This window comes from Heterodontus francisci, chromosome 45, assembly GCF_036365525.1.
Source record: "Heterodontus francisci isolate sHetFra1 chromosome 45, sHetFra1.hap1, whole genome shotgun sequence".
Lineage (NCBI taxonomy): Eukaryota > Metazoa > Chordata > Chondrichthyes > Heterodontiformes > Heterodontidae > Heterodontus > Heterodontus francisci.
The window spans coordinates 13953798-13974392 of NC_090415.1; the positions used below are offsets into that span (position 1 = coordinate 13953798).

Sequence of the window (20595 nt, forward strand, 5' to 3'; positions counted from 1 at the left end):
CCTTTGGGTTGTCAAATTCAGGTCTGGCAGCTTCACTTGCCCTTCGTGCGCGGAGCGCTGGTTTTCTTGGGCAGCAGCACGGCCTGGATATTAGGCAGCACACCGCCTTGTGCGATGGTCACCCCTCCCAGCAGCCTGTTGAGCTCCTCGTCGTTGCGGACGGCCAGCTGCAGGTGTCTGGGGATGATACGGCTCTTCTTGTTGTCCCGGGCCGCGTTGCCGGCCAGCTCGAGGATTTCAGCTGTCAGATACTCGAGCACAGCAGCCAGGTAGACCGGGGCTCCGGCACCCACCCGCTCAGCATAGTTGCCCTTTTTAAGGAACCTGTGAACACGGCCCACCGGGAACTGCAGTCCAGCTCGGGAGGAGCGGGACTTGGCCTTGGACCGAGCTTTACCACTGGTCTTCCCTCTTCCAGACATTTCCACAATTTCACAAACACTTTCACGAAGAATGTTGAGATCCGCCCACATTCCTCCTCCTTGTACCTTCTGGAGGAATGGAGTGGTGGGCACTGCTGATTGGTCACTCTGCTCTGTGCTCTTCATGTAACCAACCGGAGAGCTGCTGAATTCACCAATCAGGAGACGCCAAGGAGATGAGGGCGGAAAATAACGGCGCCAAATTGTCAGACTGCAACTGATTTTTCAAATTTGAAAAGCCCGCCAATATATTGGGGCGGCTGCAATATAGAATATCACATTTCTAGTTCTTTTTTTACGGTTAAATAAATAAAACCTTTTTCATATTGTGTTATTCTACATTTGGTAACAAGTTCCAGATTGGCTTTTACATTCTGACATCTATTCGGGTTTACTCTCTGTCCTTTTTGAAACCAGCGAGCAGAAAGTCTCTTTCACAACATTCTCCAACCGGGCACATTTCATGTCAATTTTCATAATAATACCGCATTACTGATGAACGATTGTTTGTTATTCGTGGGAGACAACAGCGGAGTGTAGATTTTCAGTGTCAGGTGTCAGCGTGTGAGACGGAGGGTTCCGACACCACCCGGGGTTCTAGATAATGTACTTATTAATTATTGAGGTCAAACTTGAACTAGGGAAAAAAGTGACTGCGAACTGATGTATGTGCGTTAAATCAGCTTTTATTGTCGAAATACAGAAAAGGGGCCGAATATGAACACGTCCGAGAACAAACCTCACAAATGGTCAGTGGCCAGTAATTTATATACGGGACATTATTAGTTAGAGACAGAAAGATCGCACGGGCAGTGAAACTGCATTAAGCAGAATCTATGGGAGGAAAACAGAGATCACAAAGGCAAGGACACTTGATATATAAATCAATATAAGTCGATACTATACAGACAATGTTGTAGCTTTTTCAGAGAAGTTGTGGGTGGCTCTTAAAAGAGCCTTTTTGTGTTTTGGGTGTGTTTCAGTACATTGCGGATATTTACTTGGAGCTGGTGTACTTGGTGACCGCCTTTGTACCTTCCGACACGGCGTGTTTGGCCAGTTCCCCGGGCAGCAGCAGGCGCACGGCGGTCTGGATCTCCCGGGAGCTGATGGTGCTGCGTTTGTTGTAATGGGCCAGGCGGGAAGCCTCACCCGCGATTCGCTCGAAAATATCATTCACAAACGAATTCATGATGCTCATGGCCTTGGAGGAGATGCCGGTGTCAGGGTGAACCTGCTTCATCACTTTGTACACGTAGATGGAGTAACTTTCTTTCCTGGATCTTCTCCGTTTCTTGCTGCCCTTCACTGGCGCCTTCTTCAGAACTTTCTTGGCACCCTTCTTGGAAGGTGCTGCAGTTTTCTTCTCGTCAACCATGATCACGATCAACTTCAGACACAGAATAACCAAAATTTCGCTCCAAGCTCGCATTTTATAGACATCCCCAGAACCCTATGCTAATGAGGAATGGGAGAAGGCCATGTTCATGATTGGCTGGTTTACAATGATGTCACTGCCTGATGTTCTGTATCTATCTGATTGGGTATCTAAAGTAACCAATCACATTTTGTGCTTCTCACAGCCACAAACTGTCGCAGCAGTCAGATCGTCCAAACCCCTTTGCCGGCCCTTATCCATCTGCATCAGTGACTTTCTGAGTCCCTCTTCCTCATCAACCATTTCTATTTTGCTCGTACGAACTCGTCTCTTTTTTAACTCTACGTATAATTTCTCTATCGTTCCCTTCCTTATCAGGATGTAGCGCCCCTCTGCACTTCCGTCCATCACCAGGACGAAACCGTCCAGTTTTTTGGGGGTCAGAGTGGCGCAAATGCGAGCATTGAAGTGCAAGTCCTTAAATCCATGTCGCGTGCCAAATAAGGTTGGTCAGCTGCAGTCACAAGTAACCACATGAAAGATTTATATGACAGCGCTTCTGATATGTCTTCCTTTTTCCTCAACCGAGGATCCCGCCTCCCCGCACCCCGCTCCTGTTGTTGGCAGTGCCCTCAAACGGGTCCAGCCCATTTCCCACACCTCTACCTTCACCCCTTCCCCTCTCTCCCAGAACAACGCCAGGGTTCCCCTTGTCCTCACTTTCCACCCCATCAGCCTCCACATCCAAAGGATCATCCTCCGCTATTTCTGCCACCTCAAGCTTGATGCCACAACCAAATGCATCTTCCCCTCCCTTCCCCGGTCATCATTCCAAAGGGATTGTTCCCTCCGCGACACCATAGTCCACTCCTCCATTACCTCCACCACCTTGTCCCCTTCCCACGGCACCTTCCGCTGCAATCGCACGAGGTGTAATACTGACCCAGTTATCTCCTCTCTCCTCACAATCCCAGGCCCCAAACACTCCTTTCAAGTGAATCAGCGATTTACTTGTACTTCTTTCAATTTAGTACACTGTATTCGCTGCTCACAATGTGGTCTCCGCTACATTGGGGAGACCAAACATATACTGGGTGACCGCTTTGGACAACACCTCCGCTCAGTCTGAAAGCATGACCCCAAGCTTCTGGTTGCTTGTCATTTCAACACTCCCCCCTGCTCTCATGCTCATATCTCTGTCCTGGGATTGCTGCAGTGTTCCAGGAAACATCAATGCAAGCTCGAGGAACAGCATCTCATTTACTGATTAGGCACAATACAGACTGCCAGACTGAGCATTGAGTTCAATAATTTCAGAGCATGACGGGGCCCCCATTTTACTTTTATTTTTAGTTATTCATTCTTATTTATATTTATTTTTCTGTTTATTTTATTTTATATCATATTAGTTGGTACAGTTTGCTTACCCACCTTTTTTTCCATGTTGGTACTTGTGGCTATTCAATTTTCATCCATTAACACCCTATCTGTATGAATGCTTTGTCTTTCAACACGCCATTAACATAATGTTTGCCTTTGCTCCATGACCTTCTGGTCAGCTATTCTGTGACGTTGTCCTTTCTACACCTTCTCCTTTGTTATCTCTTGCCCCAGCGCCGGTTTACTTGCTTAAAACCTTTCACATTTCTAATATTTACCAGTTCTGAAGAAGGGTCACTGACCTGAAACGTTAACTCTGCTTCTGTCTCCACAGATGCTGCCAAACCAGCTCAGTATATCCAGAATTTCTTGTTTTTATTATGAAAGATTTATATAGTGGCAATTACATAATTCTGGCTGAAACTAGGCGAGGCAAGGGAACTTATTATTACTGGCTACAACCATTCAGGAAAGATAGGTCTGAAAACATATGGAGGATTGTGGAACGGAAATAATTGATCAAATATAATATGATAACACTGGCAGGGATGACGTTTTGAGTTGTTAACAAAAGAATCGATTTGGTCATAGATGCGGAATATGGCAGGAGGAAATGCATGGACATTCTGGGTCGTGAAATGTTTGTCCTTCCCTGCAGGACACGTGAGTGTGGGATTCATTCTGTGCCCATCAGTATGTGATATTTACCCGTGGCTTTTACTCCATATCTGCCAATCTATGGTCAATGATTTGGTCATTTCATTCAATAATTTGAATCTTCAACAGGTGATTCTGTTTTATTTTTCTCCGTAACATTCAGTTTCTAAGTGGGTGATTATGGGTTTTGTTCTGTACCTATGAGATTCTACTGAGTGAGTGTGGGTTTTGTTATGTATCTGTTAATCTCCTCTTTTGGAGTCTGGGACTTTCTCTTTATGTCAATTTCTGAATTGTGAATTTGGATTTTAATCGGCACCTGTCAGTTTCTGGTATGAAAGGCTGTTTCATTTTGTCTCTGTACCTGTTAGTAAGTGGCATTTTTGTGTAGCTTTACACTGCACATGTTAATTGATGACATGCCAGCGTTGTTTTCACTCGACATGTCAGTCTCTGGTTTGGAGGCCTCACCTGTGTTCTGTACCAATCAGATGTCTACATATGAGGATGGGTTTTAACCTGTTTCTTTCAATCTGTTGCATGTAAGTACTGTTTATTATCTGTATCTGTAAGTTTCTGATGAACGAATGTGGACTGTATCGTCTCCCTGTCAGTGGTTCATTAAGAGATATTTTACAAGGTACCTGCCCGTTCTGATATGTGAGTGTGGGTTGTGATCTACATCTGGCCATTTCAGGTGTGAGACATGAGCATTGTTTTCACTCTGTGTACGTTAGCCTCAAGTGTCAGAAGCTGGGTTTAGTCATACATCTCATTCTCTGCTGTATGATTGTGGATTTACATCTGTACAAGTTAGTTTCTGGCACAGGCTTGTGAATTTTATTCTGTATGCCAATTTCTGGTATGTGAGTGTGTGTTTTTTCTGTCCTGTCACTTTCTGCTGAACTGTATGGTGGATTTGCTTTGGATCTGTGAATTTCTGCTATGTGAATGTTGGCTTTCCTTTACATTTGTCATAGAGTTATACAGCACAGAAACAGGCCCTTTGGCCCACTGTGTCTTTGCCTCCCATCAAGCATGAATCTATTCGAATCACATTTTCCAGCACTTGACCCATAGTCTTGTATGCTATGACGTTTCACGTGTTCATCGAAATCCTTCTCAAATGCTATGAGGGGTCCTGCCTCTACCAGCCCTTCAGGTAGTGTGTTCCAGATTCCAACCACACTCAGCGTGAAATATTTTCTCCTCAAGTCCCCTCTAAACCTGCTGCCCACTACTTAAATCTATCTCCCCTGGTTGTTGATCCCTCCGCTGAGGGAACGTTTTCTTCCTATCTGTACTATCAATGTCCCGTGTAATTTTGTATACCTCAATCAGTTCCCCCCTCAGCCTTCTCTGCTCCAAGGAAAACAACCCTAGCCTATCCAGTCTCTCTTCATAACTGAAATGCCACAGCCCAGGAAACATCCTGGTAAATCTCCTCTGCACGCTCTCCATTGCAATCCCGTCCTTCCTTTGGTGAGTTGACCAGAACTGTACACAGTACTCCAGCTGTGGCCTAACTAGCATTTCATTCAGCTCCCTCATAACCTCCCTGCTCTTATATTCTATGCCTCAGCTAATAAAGACAAGTATCCCATATGCCTTCCTAACCACCTTATCTACCCGTGCTGCTGCCTTCAGTGATAGATGGACAAGTACACCAATGTCCCTCAGACCCTCTGTACATCTTAGGATCTGACCATTCATTCTATATTCTCTTGCCTTGTTAGGCCTCCCAAAATGCATCACCTCACATTTTCGCACTTCTCTGGATTAAATTCCATTTGCCACTGCCCCACCCATCTTACCAGCCCATCTATATCATCCTGTAATCTAAGGCTTTCCTCCTCACTATTTATGACACCAATTTTCGTGTCATCTGTGAACTTACTGATCATATCTACTACATTCACGTCTAAATCATTCATGTACACTACAAACAGCAATGGTCCCAGCACCGATCGCTGTGGTACACCACTGGTCACAAACTTCAACTCACAAAAACAACGCTCGACCATCACCCTCTGCCTCCTGCCACTAAGCCAATTCTGAATCCAATTTACCAAATTGCCCTGGATCCCATGGGCTCTTACCTTCTTAACCAATCTCCCATGTGGGACCTTATCTGAAGCCTTACTGAAGTCCATGTAGACAACATCAACTGCCTTACCCTCATCTACACATCGAGTCACCTCCTCAAAAAATTCAATCAACTTAGTTAGACACTATATTTTTTCAAGTCACCTCCTCTCTCTGCTAATTATTCTTATTTTTTTTCCAAGTGCCACACCGAACCACCCCCCCCCCTTACATTTTCTGTACTCCTCTCGGGCCTCCGCTGTTTTCTGTCCTAAGCCTCTTTTTTTACTCCTCCAATCCTCTATATCCCTTGACATCCAGGGTTCCCTGGATTTGTTGGTCCTACACTTCACCTTTATGGGAACATGTTGGCCCTGAACTCTCATTATTTCCTTTTTGAATGACTCCCACTAGTCTGATGTAGACTTTCCTATAAGTAGCTTCTCGCAGTCCACTTTGGCCAGATCCTGTTTTATCATATTGAAATCGGTCTTCCCCAAATTGAGTACATTTATTTCAGGTACCTCTTTGTCCTTTTCCATAACTACCTTAAATATTACAGAGTTATGGCCACTATCCCCGAAATGCTCCCCCACTGACACTCCTACCACTTGTCCGGCTTCACTCCCTAGGATTAGGTCGAGCACGGCTCCTTCTTTTGTAGGACTTTCTACCTGCTGGCTCAAAAAGATCTCCTGTATGAACTGAAGAATTCTGCATCCTTTAAGCCATTTGCACTAAGACGATCTAGGTTGATATTGGGTAAGTTGAAATCCCCTACAATTATTACCCTATTATTTTTACACCTCTCTGAGATTTGCCTACTTATCTGCTCTTCTATCTCTCCCTGACTGTTTGGAGGCCTGTCGATCACTCCCAGCCAGGTGATTACCCCCCTTTTTGTATTTATGTTCTACCCATATGGACCATTTGAGGAATGTGTGAAGATATCATCCCTCCTTATACAGTAATTGACTCCTTGATCAACAGTGCACTGCCACCTCCTATGTTATACCCTCCCCTGTCATGCCTGAAGTTTCTGGACCCTGGAATATTGAGCTGCCAGTCCTGCCCTTCCTTCAACCATGTCTCCGTGAAAACAATAATATCATATTTCCATGTGTTAATAAATGGCCTCAATTCATCTGCCTTACTAGTAAGATTCCTTGCGTTAAAATAGATGCAATCCAGCCTTGCATTGTTAGCTTGTGTCTTAACATGTCTGCCTTTTCTCTGCCTTGCAGACTGACTCAGTTTCTCTTCTATATTTGACTGTACATCAACCCTTACTGCACGTCCCCTCTGTATCCCACCTCATTGCCAAATTAGTTTACAACCACCACCCACCCCTCACCCCCCTCCCCCAAAAGCACGTGCAAACCTCCCAGCAAGGCTGTTGGTCCCGATCCAGTTCAGGTGCAATCTGTCCAACTTGTACAATTCCCACCTTGGCCAGAAACAGACCCAGTGATCCAGGAAATTAAAGCCCTCCCTCCTGCACTATCTCTTCAGCCACACATTCATCTGCTCTATCCTCCTATTCTTATACTCACCTGCACGTGGCAGCGGGGGTCATCCAGCGATTACAACCTTTGCGGACCCCTTTTCTTTAATCTGCTACCGACCTTCCGAAGTTCATGTTGCATGACCTCATCCCTCTTTGTACCTGTCAGTTTCTGGTATGGAATAAAGATCTTTACTCTGTACCTGCTAGTTGCTGGCAAGTAATTGTGGCATCAATCCATATCTGTCAGAGTGTGATGTTACTTCAGATTTTACTCTTCAGCTGTCAGTTTCTGACATGTGAATATGGATTTTCCTCATTCTGGTCACTTACTGCATTGTAAGTCACTCCTTTATTCTGTGCCTGTCAGTTTCAGGTCTGGAAGAAAGATTTTTTTCATTACCTTTTATAATCTGGCAAGTGAATGTGAGATCACCCTGTATCTGTCAGTTTGTGACATATGACTGTGACTTTTACTCTTCACTTGTCAGTTTCTGATACGTGAATGTGTATTTTATTCTGGGTACCTGTCAGATACTAAAATGCAAGTATGTATTCTATTCTGTTCTTGTTTGTTACTTGTAATTAATTGGAGTGTTTACTCTTGATCTGTCAGTCTCTGGAATGTGAATGTGGCTCTTACTCTGTGTCTGTCTGTATTGGATTTGCCAGCAAGTGTTTTTCTTTCCTTTCTGTTCCTGATATGTGAATGTGAATTTTACTATGTACCTCTCAGTTACTGGTATGTGATTGTGGTTTTATTCTGTCTCCATGAGCCTATGATTAATGATTGCAGCTTGTGTCCAAGGCATGTCAGTATCTTGTTTGCACATGCCCATTCTTATGTGCATGTTGCTTTATGGGAAATGACTAAAGGATTTACTCTTTTTTCTGCCATATTACTTCTATGGCTTCAAGGGCTGGTCAGAGACTGGGAATTCTATGATGAGCAACTCATGTCCTAACTTAGTTTAGTTTAGAGATACAGCACTGAAACAGGCCCTTCGGCCCACCGAGTCTGTGCCGAACATCAACCACCCATTTGTACTAATCCTACACTAATTCCATGTTCCTACCACATCCCCACCTGTCCCTATATTTCCCTACCACCTACCTATGCTGGGGGCAATTTATAATGGCCAATTTACCTATCAACCTGCAAGTCATTGGCATGTGGGAGGAAACCGGAGCACCCGGAGAAAACCCACGCAGACACAGGGAGAACTTCCCAAAGTCTTTCCACCACCTACAAGCCACAAGTCAGAATTCTGATGGATTACTCTCCACTTGCTTGGTTGAGTGTAGCTCTAAAAACACTGAAGAAGCTTGATACCATCCAGGACAAATCAGCAGGCTTGATTATCTTACCATTCACCAGGTTATGCATTTACTCCCTCCACCCACCAGTGCACACTGTGTCCCATCTAAAAGATGTACTGCATCAACCTGAGGAAGTACCGTACAACAACACCTTCCAAACCCATGACATCTGCTACTGACTGGAACATGGGCAGGAAGCTTATGAGAACATTACCACCTGCAATTTCATCTCTAGTTTGCACAACATCCTGACTTCAAAATATAACACCATTCCTTCATCATCACTCAGCCCAAATTCTGGAACTCCCTGCCAATCACCACTTTTATGAATGACATTCATTCTGTAGCTGTTCATCAATGGTACAGTCTGAGTGCAGAACGTATTCTGCATCTGCCACTCTGATGGACAGGATCTGTTTGTTTATTTGTAAGGAACAATGCAGGAACTCTTTCACACCTAGATCTGTCCAAATATCTGTCCCTCTTTGTATGGTATGTGTGTGAGGGATTCATTCTTTATCTCAGAATGTGGAATGTGACTATATTTATCTCTGTCACTTACTGATATGTGCATGTGCACTTTTCACTCTATCTGCCAGCTTCTGATGTGAGTGGATTTTTTTATGTACCTGTCATTTACTGATGAATTGAACGGTGGTTTTGGTTTGAATCGCTCACTTTCTGTTACGTGAATATGAGTATTCCTTCGTACTTGTCAATTACTGGTATTGAAGTAAGATCTTTAAACTGCACCTAATACAAAGCAAAATACTGTTAATGCTGGAAATTGGAAATAAAAGCAGAAAATTCTGTAAATACACAGCAGGACTGCCAGCATCTGTGGAGACACAAACAGAGTTAGCCTTTCAGGTCAATGACATTTCATCAGAAAGGTCTGTCCTGATCAAAGGTCATTGACCTGAAATGTGAACGGAATTTCTCTCTCCACAGGTGCTGCCAGACTTGCTGAGTATTTCCAGAATTTTCCATTTTCATTTACACTGTACATGGACATGTACATGTTCTGGCAAGTGAATGTGGGATCAATATTTAACCTTTCAGTTCTGATACGCAAATGAGGATTTTACCCAGCATGTTGTCAGTTCCTGCAGTGCAATTATCTGATTTATTCTGTAACTTTATGATTGTGGTAATTGATTGTGGGTTTGACCCTACATCTACCAGTCTCTGTAATGTGAATGTGGCTATTACTCTGTATTTATCGGTGTACAATTTGTGAGTGTGTGTTTTGCTCTCTGTGTCTGTTTCTGACATGTAAATGTGGATTTTGCTATGTACCTCAGTTACTTTATGTGTATGTGCTTCATTCTGTTTCTGTCCATCTGTGGTGAGCTTCACATTTTCCCTGTACCGATCAGCATCACACTTCTTTGTATGGCCATTATTCTGCACTTGTTGGTTTATGGTAGTGCTTGAATTACTCTTTCCCTCTCATTCCCTGATATGCTACTGTAAATTTTCCTCTTCACTTGTCAGATTCCACTCTGTGATAATGTTGTTTCTCTGTCTGTCTGCGTCTGGTATGCTATTGTAAGATTCACTGTGTGCCCATCAGCTTCTGGTATTTAAATATGAAGTTCACATTGTAACATTCAATTTGATCTGTGTGAATCTGCTTCTACCTTGAACTGACAGTTTCTATTCTGTGAGTGTACATTTGCAAGTGCGCTTGTTAATTTCTGCTAAATAACTGTTTGTTTTACTCTGTGCATGTCAGTTGCTGCAATGGGAAGATGGGAAAGGTTTTTAATTCTGAAAATGGCAATTACCGATAAGTAAATGTGGGTTTTACTCGGTAACCCCCATTCTCTGGTATTTGAGTTTGTGTCTTTTTATTCTGGTTAGCTGTCACACTCACTTCTCTGAAGTAAACATCTCATGAACCGTCTCCAACACATTTACTTCCTTCATTAAATAAGGAGTCCAAAACTGCACACAGTATTCTAGATGTGGTCTCACCAATGCCCTGTATAACTGAAGTACAACAGGCTTATTTTCATTTTCAATTCCTCTCGTAATACTGGATAGCATTCCATTTGCCTTCCTTCTGTCTTGCTGTAACTGCACCCTAACTTTTTTGACTCATGCACTAGAACACCTAGATCCCTCTCCAGAATTCTGCAGTCGCTCAGCACTGAAGTATTTTTTAATCTTCCTGACAAAGTGAACAACTTCCCATTTTCTCACATTGTACATCATCTGCCAGATTTCTGCCCACTCACTCAACCTACATATATCAGTCTTCAACTTCCTTATGTCCTCTTCACAACATACATTCCTACCTATCTTTGTTTCATCTGCAAATTTAGCTGCCATGTCATCGCTCCCCTCATCTACGTCATTGATATAAATTGTAAAAGGTTGAGGGCCCAGCACTTGTCACATCCTGCCAATTCGAAAAGGGCCCATTTCTTCATTCTCTGTGTTCTGCCAGCCAGTCAATCTTCTATCCATGCCAATATGTTACCCATGAGCTCCTACTTTGCACAATAACCTTTCATGTGGCACCTTGTCAAATGCCTTCTGGAAATCCAAGTACTGTATGTCAAACAGGTTCCTCTTTATCCACAGTGCATGTTAGTCCTTCAAGGAACTTCAATAAATAGGTTAAACATGATTTCCCCTTCACAAAACCATGTTGACTATTCCTGATGACCTTATGTTTCTCAAAATGCCCAGCTATAGCCTCCTCATCGATCAATTCTACCACCTTCCTCATGACAGGGGTCAAGCTAACTGGCCTATAGTTAATGTTAACTTTGCATCTCTCTCCACAGATGCTGCCAGACCTGAGTATTTCCAGCACTTTTTGTTTTGTTTCAAATTTCCAGCATCTGCAGTATTTTGCTTTTATATTACTGTAGTTACCCTGTCTCTGCTTCCACACCTTCTCGAATAGAGGGATTATATTTTCTACTTTCCAGTCTGATGTAACCCAGTTCACTTCAGCTAGCTCAACTTTCATGCCCACATAGCTGTCCTTATTTAAGTTTAAAATACTAGTCTTAGATCCACTCCTCTCATTTTCAAACTGGATGCAAAGCTCAATCATATTGTGATCATTGCTACCAAGAGGTGCAGATACTCTGAGGTCATTAATTAATCCTGTCAAATTACACAATACCAAGTCTAATATAACCTGCTCGCTGGATGGTTCTAGAAGATGCTGCTCAAAGAAACTATTTCGAAAGCATTCTATGAACTCCTCATACAGGCTTCTATTACCAATCTGATTTTTTCCAGTTTTTATGAAGATTAAAATCACCCATTATTTCCATTCCTTTATCACAAGCACCCATTAGTTATTCTTGTAGACTTCATCCTACATTGTGATTACTGTCTGCGGGCCTGTAGACTACTCCCACTAGTGCCTTTTTTCCCTGACTGTTCCTCATCTCCAGCCAAACCAATTCTACATACTGATCTCCTGACCCAAGGACATGTCTAACTATTGCACTAATGCCATCCTTGATTAACAGTGCCACCCCTCCAACTTTACCTAGCTTCCTATTCTTCTTGAATGTTACACACCCCTCAATATTGAGGACACAATCCTTGTCATCCTGCAGCCATGTCTCCATAATGGCTATTAGATCATATTTATTTACTTCAACATGTGCTATCAGTTTCTTTACTTTGTTATGAATGCTCCGTGCATTCACATACAGAGCCTTTAGTTTTATCTTTTTGTTATCCTTGTAACATCTAGTGTTGACTGTTGGTCTGCTCTTAGTTTTTTTTTCCTCTGTGTCCCTTCCTGCCATTCTCTGGCCTTCATTTCCCCGGTTTCTATTCTGTTTTCCTGCCTTGACTTTATCCCTTGGTTTGTTACATCTGCTAAAGCTTGTTCCCCTCCCCCTTTGTTTAGATCAAGTACCTCTCTACATCCCAATTATATGGTTTTCTCGAACACTGGTCCCAGCTTGGCTCAGGTATAGACTGTCCGAATGGTACAGCCTCCACTTTCCCTAGTACTGGTGCCAGTGCCCCACAAACTGAACCTGACTTCTCCCACACCAGTCTTGGCAGGTGTAAATTTCACTGTTAATCTCTCAATCCCTAGTCTACAATTTACCTCTGTTATTTTCGGATTTTGAGTGTGGCTTTATCTGTACCTGTCAGTTTGTTATGTGTGAGTAACGCCTTATTCAGTACCTTTCAGCTTCAGTTGTGTGTGTGTTCTGGCTTGTAATTTGTCCCCCTCAGTATATGGTATGTGAGTGTGGATTTGACAGTTAATATTACATTCTTGTGTATATGAGTGGGAGTTCAAACTTTATCTTTGATTGTCTGGCAGCCAATTTAAGTTTTAACCTGTGCCCTTAAATGTCTCATGTGTAGCTGTGGTTTTTAACCTGTCTCTGTCACTGTCTGATATAAGAGTAAGGGTTTCAGTCTGGTTTTTGAGTGTGGATTTTCCACCACATCTCTACATTCTCTCGGATGTGAAGGTGAGTTTTAATCTGTACATGCCAGTTTCTGACATTTGGCTGTGAGGTTTACTTTGTACATTGTCATTCTCTGATATGTGACTGACAATTTTATTCTGAACTTGTCAGTTTATTTTCTATCTGTGTGAGTTTTAACCTGTATCTGTCAGTGTCTGATATATGAATCTTCTTAATTATGTGTGTGTTGCTCTGTATCTGTCAGTGTCTGAAGTGCAATTGTCAGGTTTACTTTGTACCTGTCAGTGTCTGTTGTGGATGAGAGACTTTCACTCTCTAACTGTTAACTTCTTGCAATTCATTATTGATTTCACTCTGTGTTTGTCAGTCTCTGGTAGTTAAGTACGGCATTTATACTGTATCTCCTCATTTCTGATATGTGGATGTAGATATTAATGTGTACCTGTTGGTTTCTCCTATGAGAGTCTGGGCTAAAATCAGTTTCTGCCAGTTTCTCATATGTGAGGGTGGCATTTATTCTGTACCTGTTACTGTCTGAATTGTGAGAAGGTTTTAATCTTTCTCTGTCAGTTGCTGGTGTGTGAAGGTGGGTTTATTTTGGATCTTTCAATCTTTGGAATTTGAGTCTGTGCTTTACCCTATTTTGTTTCTGTGAAGTGAATGAGGGATTAAATCTGCACCTGCGCATTGATAGTAAATGAATGTAGTTTTTAGTCTGTACCTGTCAGTTTATGAAAAATGAAGGTGGTTTTATTTCTCTGTCTGCCAGATTCTGATATGTGACTGTTGATTTATTCTGTACCTGTTATTTTCTGGGATATGATTGTGGTTTTTGATCTGTATCTGTCAGTTTCTATTACTTGAGTGAGTTTTACTTTGCACCAGTTGTCTTCTGGTATGTGTGTATCGGTTTTAAGCTGGACCCGTAAAGTTAAGGTAATATAGTGTGGTTTTATTCTGTATCTTTCAAACTCTAGTGTGTGACATGGGGCCTTTCTCTGAATCTGTCGATTTCTGCTCTGTAACTGTAAGTTTTAATCTGCAACTTACAGTTCCTGATAGGTGTGTGAGCACATTTTCTTTTCTTCTGCAGCTATCAACGTCTACTACATGAGTATGTGTGTTATTCTTATCTTTCAATTTCTGTCATTGAAGAATTGCTTTTCCTTTGAACTTCTCAGTCTCTGCAATGTGTCCATGGGTTTCACATGGTAACTGTCTGTCTCTGTTAAGTGACTCTGGTGTGATTCTCTATCCGACAGTCTCTTGCATGTGAGTGGTTTTATTTTCTTCTCTGTAACTGTCAGTTTCCCATCAGTGGCTGGAGGTTTTAATCTTTACTTAAACTCTTTAATAATTTGTAAATGTGAATTTCACTCTGTGCCTGTCTGTTTACATTCTATGAATGTGTTTATTTTCATTTTGTAAACATCAGTTTCAGGTATGTGAGGGTGAGATTCACTGTCTCCAGGATACATCCCTCTTGTGAGATTGACAGAGTGTCTTTTACTCTGATAGTGGGTTCTGCTTTTGAACTTTACCTAATTTTCAGCAGTATTGATTTGGAATGGATTGGATACAATGTCTGTCTCTTCTGATTTGTTTGATTGCTGAATTGGAAATGTGTCTCTGAACTTAGGATCAGTGAAACTTTGACTACATCTGCTCCTTGTGACAATGCCATGAACTGAAGGCCTATGGGAGTGGTACTGTACCTTGTCAGTGATGGAAGGAGCCGACTGCACTTTCCCTTGTGCCTGGGAATCATCACATTCATTCTGCTCCCTTGAACTATTCACCGACAGAAAGGAAGAAAACTATGTCTTGTAAGTCACGAGCAGTTGAGTTGGAAGCTAGAAAAGAGATTAATGAAACATTTCAATTAATAATATTTATGACTAATCACAAATGCAAACCAAAAATACAAAGAATATCACTGTCTGATTCCACTGCAGCTCTCAGCATCTGCTGACGAGGTGTCTTGGCAGTTTCACAGCAATTTTGGGACATCCAGAAACAAGCCAACATCTACACTGCTCCAAGGTTGGAACAACCTGATGGAGCAGGGATATTTGTGCAGGTCAGGTTTCTATTTCCATCTGGCATTATAATGTAATAACCTAAGAACTAGGAGCAGGAGTCAGCCATTCAGCCTCTCCAGCCTGATCCACCATTCAATAAAATCATGTCTGATTTGATCTTGGCTTCAGCTCCATTATCCTGCCTGGCTAAAAACCCATTACTCCCTTGTAGATCAAAAAATTAACTCATCCTTGAATATATTTAATCATCCAGCCTCCACTTCTCTCAGGGGGAGAAAATTCCATAGATTAATGACGATTTGAGAGAAGAAATTCTTCCTTACCTCCGTCTAAAATGGGAGACCCCTTATTCTGAAACTGTACGACGTGTTTCTTGATTCCCTCGAGGGGAGATATCTTTGCAGCATCTACTCTGTCAAGACCCCTCAGAATTTTACACTTTTCAATAAGATTAGCTCTGATTATTACAAACTCCAATGAGTGTAACACAACCTGCTCAACCTTTTCCTCATAACGCAACCTCTTCATCGCAGGAAGCAACCGAACGAACCTTGCCTGAACTGCATCCAATGCGAAGGAGAACATAGAACAGTACAGGCCCTTTGGCCCACGATGTTGTGCCGAACCTTTAATCTACTCAAAGATCAAACTCATTACCTACCCTTCATTCTACTATCATTCTCAATCTCTGAGACTCTGGTTCTATTTAAGTGTAGGATTCATTCTGCATCTATGTGTCTACGTGCTGGATGTGAGTGTGGGATCTTGCTGTATTCAGAAACATAGAAAATAGGAGCAGGAGTAGGTCATTTGACCCTGTGGGCGAGCTCCGCCATTCAAATAGGGATCATGGCTGTTGGTCCAATTCAGTGCCCTGTTCCCACATTCTCCCCACATCAGTTGATCACATTGGCATTAAGAAATATATCTATTTCCTTCTTGAATATATCTAATAACTTGGTCTCCACTGCCTTTTGCGGTAGAGAATTCCACAGGTTCACCACCCTCTGAGTGAAGAAATTTCTCCTCAACTCAGTTCTAAATTGCATACCCCATCTCCTGAGACTGTGACCCCTGGTTCTGGACTCCCCAGCCATCGGGAACATCCTCCCTGCATCCAGCATGATTAGTCCTGTTCGAATTTTATAGGTTTCTATGAGATCCCCTCTCATTCTTCTGAACTAAAGTGAATATAGGCCTACTTGACCCAATCTCTCCTCATATGTCAATCCTACCATCCCAGGAAACAAGGCGAGAACAACCTTCCTAAGACAAAGAGACCAAAACTGTACACAATATTCCAGATGAGTCTCACCAAGGCCCTGTATAACTGCAGTAAAACATCCTTGCTCCTGAACTCAAATCCTCTTGCAATGAAGGCCAACAGTCCATTCGCCTTCCAAATTGCTTGCTGCACCCGAATGCTTACTTTCACCCAGGTCTCGTTGCATCTCCCCCTTTCCCAATGTATCACCATTCAGATAATAATCTGATTTTCTGATTTTAAAACCAAAGTGTATAACCTCACTTTTATCCACTTTATATTTCATCTGCCATGCATTTGCCTACTCACCTACCTTGTTCAAATCACATTGGGGGTCTCTTTGCATCCACCTCACAATCCCACCCAAACCCCACCCCCAGCTCTGTGTCATCTGCAAACCTAGAAATGTTACATTTACTTCCCTCACCCAAGTCATTCAGATATATTGTGAATAGTCGGGGCCCAAACACAGATCCCTGCAGTACCCCACTGGTCCCTGCCTGCCACTCAGAAAAAGACCCATTTATTCCTAATCTCTGCTTCCTGTCTGTCAACTAATTCCCAATCCCTGCCAGTAGTCTGCTGGTTACATCCTCAAAAAATCCAGTGGATTTGTTAAGCATGACTTCCCTTTCGTAAAACCCATGCTGACTTTGCCCAAACCTGTTTATGTTTTCTCGGTGTTCTGCTATCACATCCTTTATCATAGACTCTAGGTGTTCTGCTATCACATCCTTTATAATAGACTCTCGGTGTTCTGCTATCACATCCTTTATAATAGACTCCAGGTGTTCTGCTATCACATCCTTTATAATCGACTCTTGGTGTTCTGCTATCACATCCTTTATAATCGACTCTTGGTGTTCTGCTATCACATCCTTTATAATAGACTCTAGGTGTTCTGCTATCACATCCTTTTTAATCGACTCTAGGTGTTCTGCTATCACATCCTTTATAATCGACTCTTGGTGTTCTGCTATCACATCCTTTATAATAGACTCCAGGTGTTCTGCTATCACATCCTTTATAATCGACTCTAGGTGTTCTGCTATCACATCCTTTATAATCGACTCTTGGTGTTCTGCTATCACATCCTTTATAATCGACTCTTGGTGTTCTGCTATCACATCCTTTATAATAGACTCTAGGTGTTCTGCTATCACATCCTTTTTAATCGACTCTAGGTGTTCTGCTATCACATCCTTTATAATAGACTCTAGGTGTTCTGCTATCACATCCTTTATAATCGACTCTAGGTGTTCTGCTATCACATCCTTTATAATAGACTCTAGGTGTTCTGCTATCACATCCTTTATAATAGACTCTAGGTGTTCTGCTATCACATCATTTATAATAGACTCTAGGTGTTCTGCTATCACATCCTTCATAATAGACTCTAGGTGTTCTGCTATCACATCCTTTATAATCGACTCTAGGTGTTCTGCTATCACATCCTTTATAATAGACTCTAGGTGTTCTGCCATCACATCCTTTATAATAGACTCTTGGTGTTCTGCTATCACATCCTTTATAATAGACTCTAGGTGTTCTGCCATCACATCCTTTATAATAGACTCTTGGTGTTCTGCTATCACATCCTTTATAATAGACTCTAGGTGTTCTGCTATCACATCCTTTATAATAGACTCTAGGTGTTCTGCTATCACATCCTTTATAATAGACTCTAGGTGTTCTGCTATCACATCCTTTATAATAGACTCTAGGTGTTCTGCTATCACATCCTTTATAATAGACTCTTGGTGTTCTGCTATCACATCCTTTATAATAGACTCTAGGTGTTCTGCCATCACATCCTTTATAATAGACGCCAGCAGTTTCCCCACTACCAATGTCAGGCTCACTGGTCTGCAGTTCCCTGTGTTTTCTCTCCCTCCTTGTTTTAAATAGTGAGGTTACATTTGCCACCCTCCAATCTGTATGAACTGCTCCAGAGTCTACAGAATTTTGGAATATTCGGTACTTAATATGTATCTCAGGCATTATGTTGGCAACTCTTTGTTTAACACCTTAACATATCAATATGTGTTTACTTGTGTTTCATTTAAAATATGGATTAACAATATTTTATTGCTGTAGGTTTTATTCAATTCTTGTTTGTGAGTTGCAGCTTGGTATCCAATTTGTATCTCTGCAAAAGCAATTGTGAATGATGATCTTTCAATTTTAGAACATGACCTGATATGTAATGTCAAATTCCATCGGTTTGTAGAGAATGAATTAATCCTGTACGTTTTTGTCTGACCCTGAGTGACATGTTTGAACTGCTGTGTAATTTGTAGCTCAGTTTATATTGTGGGGTACGTTATTGGGATTCATTCTGTAGCTTTCGATCAGGTACATTTGTTCAGTTCTACTTAAGATTTGGTAATTGAATTGTAACCAAGGTGACACAATGTATTTAAATCTGATACTGTGTGTTTTTGGACTGTGATTGATATATCTACCAGTCAGTTGGAGTGAAATAGAAACGACTACTATCTCTAATGCTCTGTTTGACGATTGAGTTGATAATGTGTCTCTTTGGGATCAGTGTGGGTCTGAATACTTCTTTTGTTTGTTACAGTGGAAATGATGACCTGACCATGTCAGTGTGCTTTGTGAATGATACTGTACCTACTGTGTATTGGAACGAGCTGGATGCACATTTCCTTCTGTCGAGGAGTCATGCCTTTCCTTCTGGTTCCTTCAAGTGTTTGCCTGCAGAAAAAGAAAGGCAACTCTTATACTTGAATAACAGCTGAGTGAGAAGACAGAAAAGTGATCAATGTAATCTTTTCAATAATAATCATTCTGAACAATCACAAAAGGAAAGTTAACAACACAAGCAGTGTCAGTGTCTGAGTCCACTGCAGTACTGCAGAACTCTGCTTCTACTTGCCAGGTATTTGGAGCGGTTTTATAACAATTTTGTGACATTCAGAAACACCCCAAGCCCCGCACTGCTCCATGAATTGGAATACCCGATCGAGTAGTGACATTTGCGTGAGCCAGATTTCTATTTCCATGTTCCATTGTTCAACGGACAACAAGTGAGCACTGTTTAAAAAAGTGTCTTTAATCTTCTCACCTGGTCCCTTCAAATCTGCCGCATCTTTATTGTTCAGACATTTTCTTCTTCTATTCACTGTCCAATAACAATAAATAGTGAGATACTGGATCTGAACCAGGAACATTAATTACCGAAGAAGGGTCACTGACCTGAAACGTTAATTCTATTTCTCTCTCCAAAGATGCAAATAGACCTGCTGAGCATTTCCAAGATATCTTGTTTTTATTTCAGATTTCCAGCATCCGCAGTATTTTGCTTGTTTATAACATTCATTACTGTTTGGAGAGAGAAATCAGCAATGATTTTCATTTCTGATGGGCAGCACAGTGGCGCAGTGGTTAGCACCGCAGCCTCACAGCTCCAGCGACCCGGGTTCAATTCTGGGTACTGCTTGTGTGGAGTTTGCAAGTTCTCCCTGTGTCTGCGTGGGTTTTCTCCGGGTGCTCCGGTTTCCTCCCACAGCCAAAAGACTTGCAGGTTGATAGGTAAATTGGCCATTATAAATTACCCCTAGTATAGGGAGGTGGTAGGGGAATGTAGGGACAGGTGAGGATGTGGTAGGAATATGGGATTGGTGTAGGATTAGTATAAATGGGTGGTTAATTGTCGGCACAGACTCGGTGGGCTGAAGGGCCTGTTTCAGTGCTGTATCTCTAAAAAAAAATATTGTGAGTTCATCATATTCTGTCTCTCTCTCCCTGTCCAGACACTGCCTGAGAAAGACCTCTCCCTTCCCCCCCCCCCGGCTCACTTCATGTTCCGGGACCAGTTCCTGCTCCACAATGCACATTACAAACTGTCCCCCACTCCCGCTGAATGTACCCGGTAATCAATGCTAATCTCTGAGCACATCGGCAGACGTGGGCCCAAATCTGTTGTACTGCTGTGAGCAGATACTGTTTGTTCACTTACCCCAGGCTTGTAATGTCTCCATTTGCAGCTGATTTAAACAATCACAGTGAATGGTGCTCAGAGGCAGTGCTGGGGGATGGGGTGCGCATGCGCTCTTCACCGCGTTATGACGTCATATTCGACAGGCCGAA

At 42.2% G+C, this 20595-nt stretch overlaps 1 protein-coding gene and 1 long non-coding RNA gene across 3 annotated transcripts in view; one reads left to right on the forward strand and one right to left on the reverse strand.

Moving 5' to 3' along the window:
• Positions 1 to 20595, forward strand: part of LOC137356508 (uncharacterized) — a 293635-nt gene that overhangs the window by 148869 nt on the left and 124171 nt on the right. The gene's annotated exons all lie outside the window — the stretch shown is intronic.
• Positions 1222 to 2079, reverse strand: LOC137356208 (histone H2B 7-like). 2 transcript variants are annotated; one of them, XM_068022059.1, is made up of 2 exons: positions 2056 to 2079; positions 1222 to 1803 (listed from the first exon to the last, which is right to left on the reverse strand). In XM_068022059.1, exons 1-2 carry the CDS (start codon positions 2065 to 2067, stop codon positions 1420 to 1422), a joined length of 396 nt encoding a protein of 131 aa, XP_067878160.1. In that variant the 5' UTR covers positions 2068 to 2079; the 3' UTR covers positions 1222 to 1419. The 2 variants fall into 2 exon arrangements, with proteins under 2 accessions (XP_067878160.1, XP_067878159.1); XM_068022058.1 differs by lacking the exon at positions 2056 to 2079 and having other exon boundaries at positions 1222 to 1800.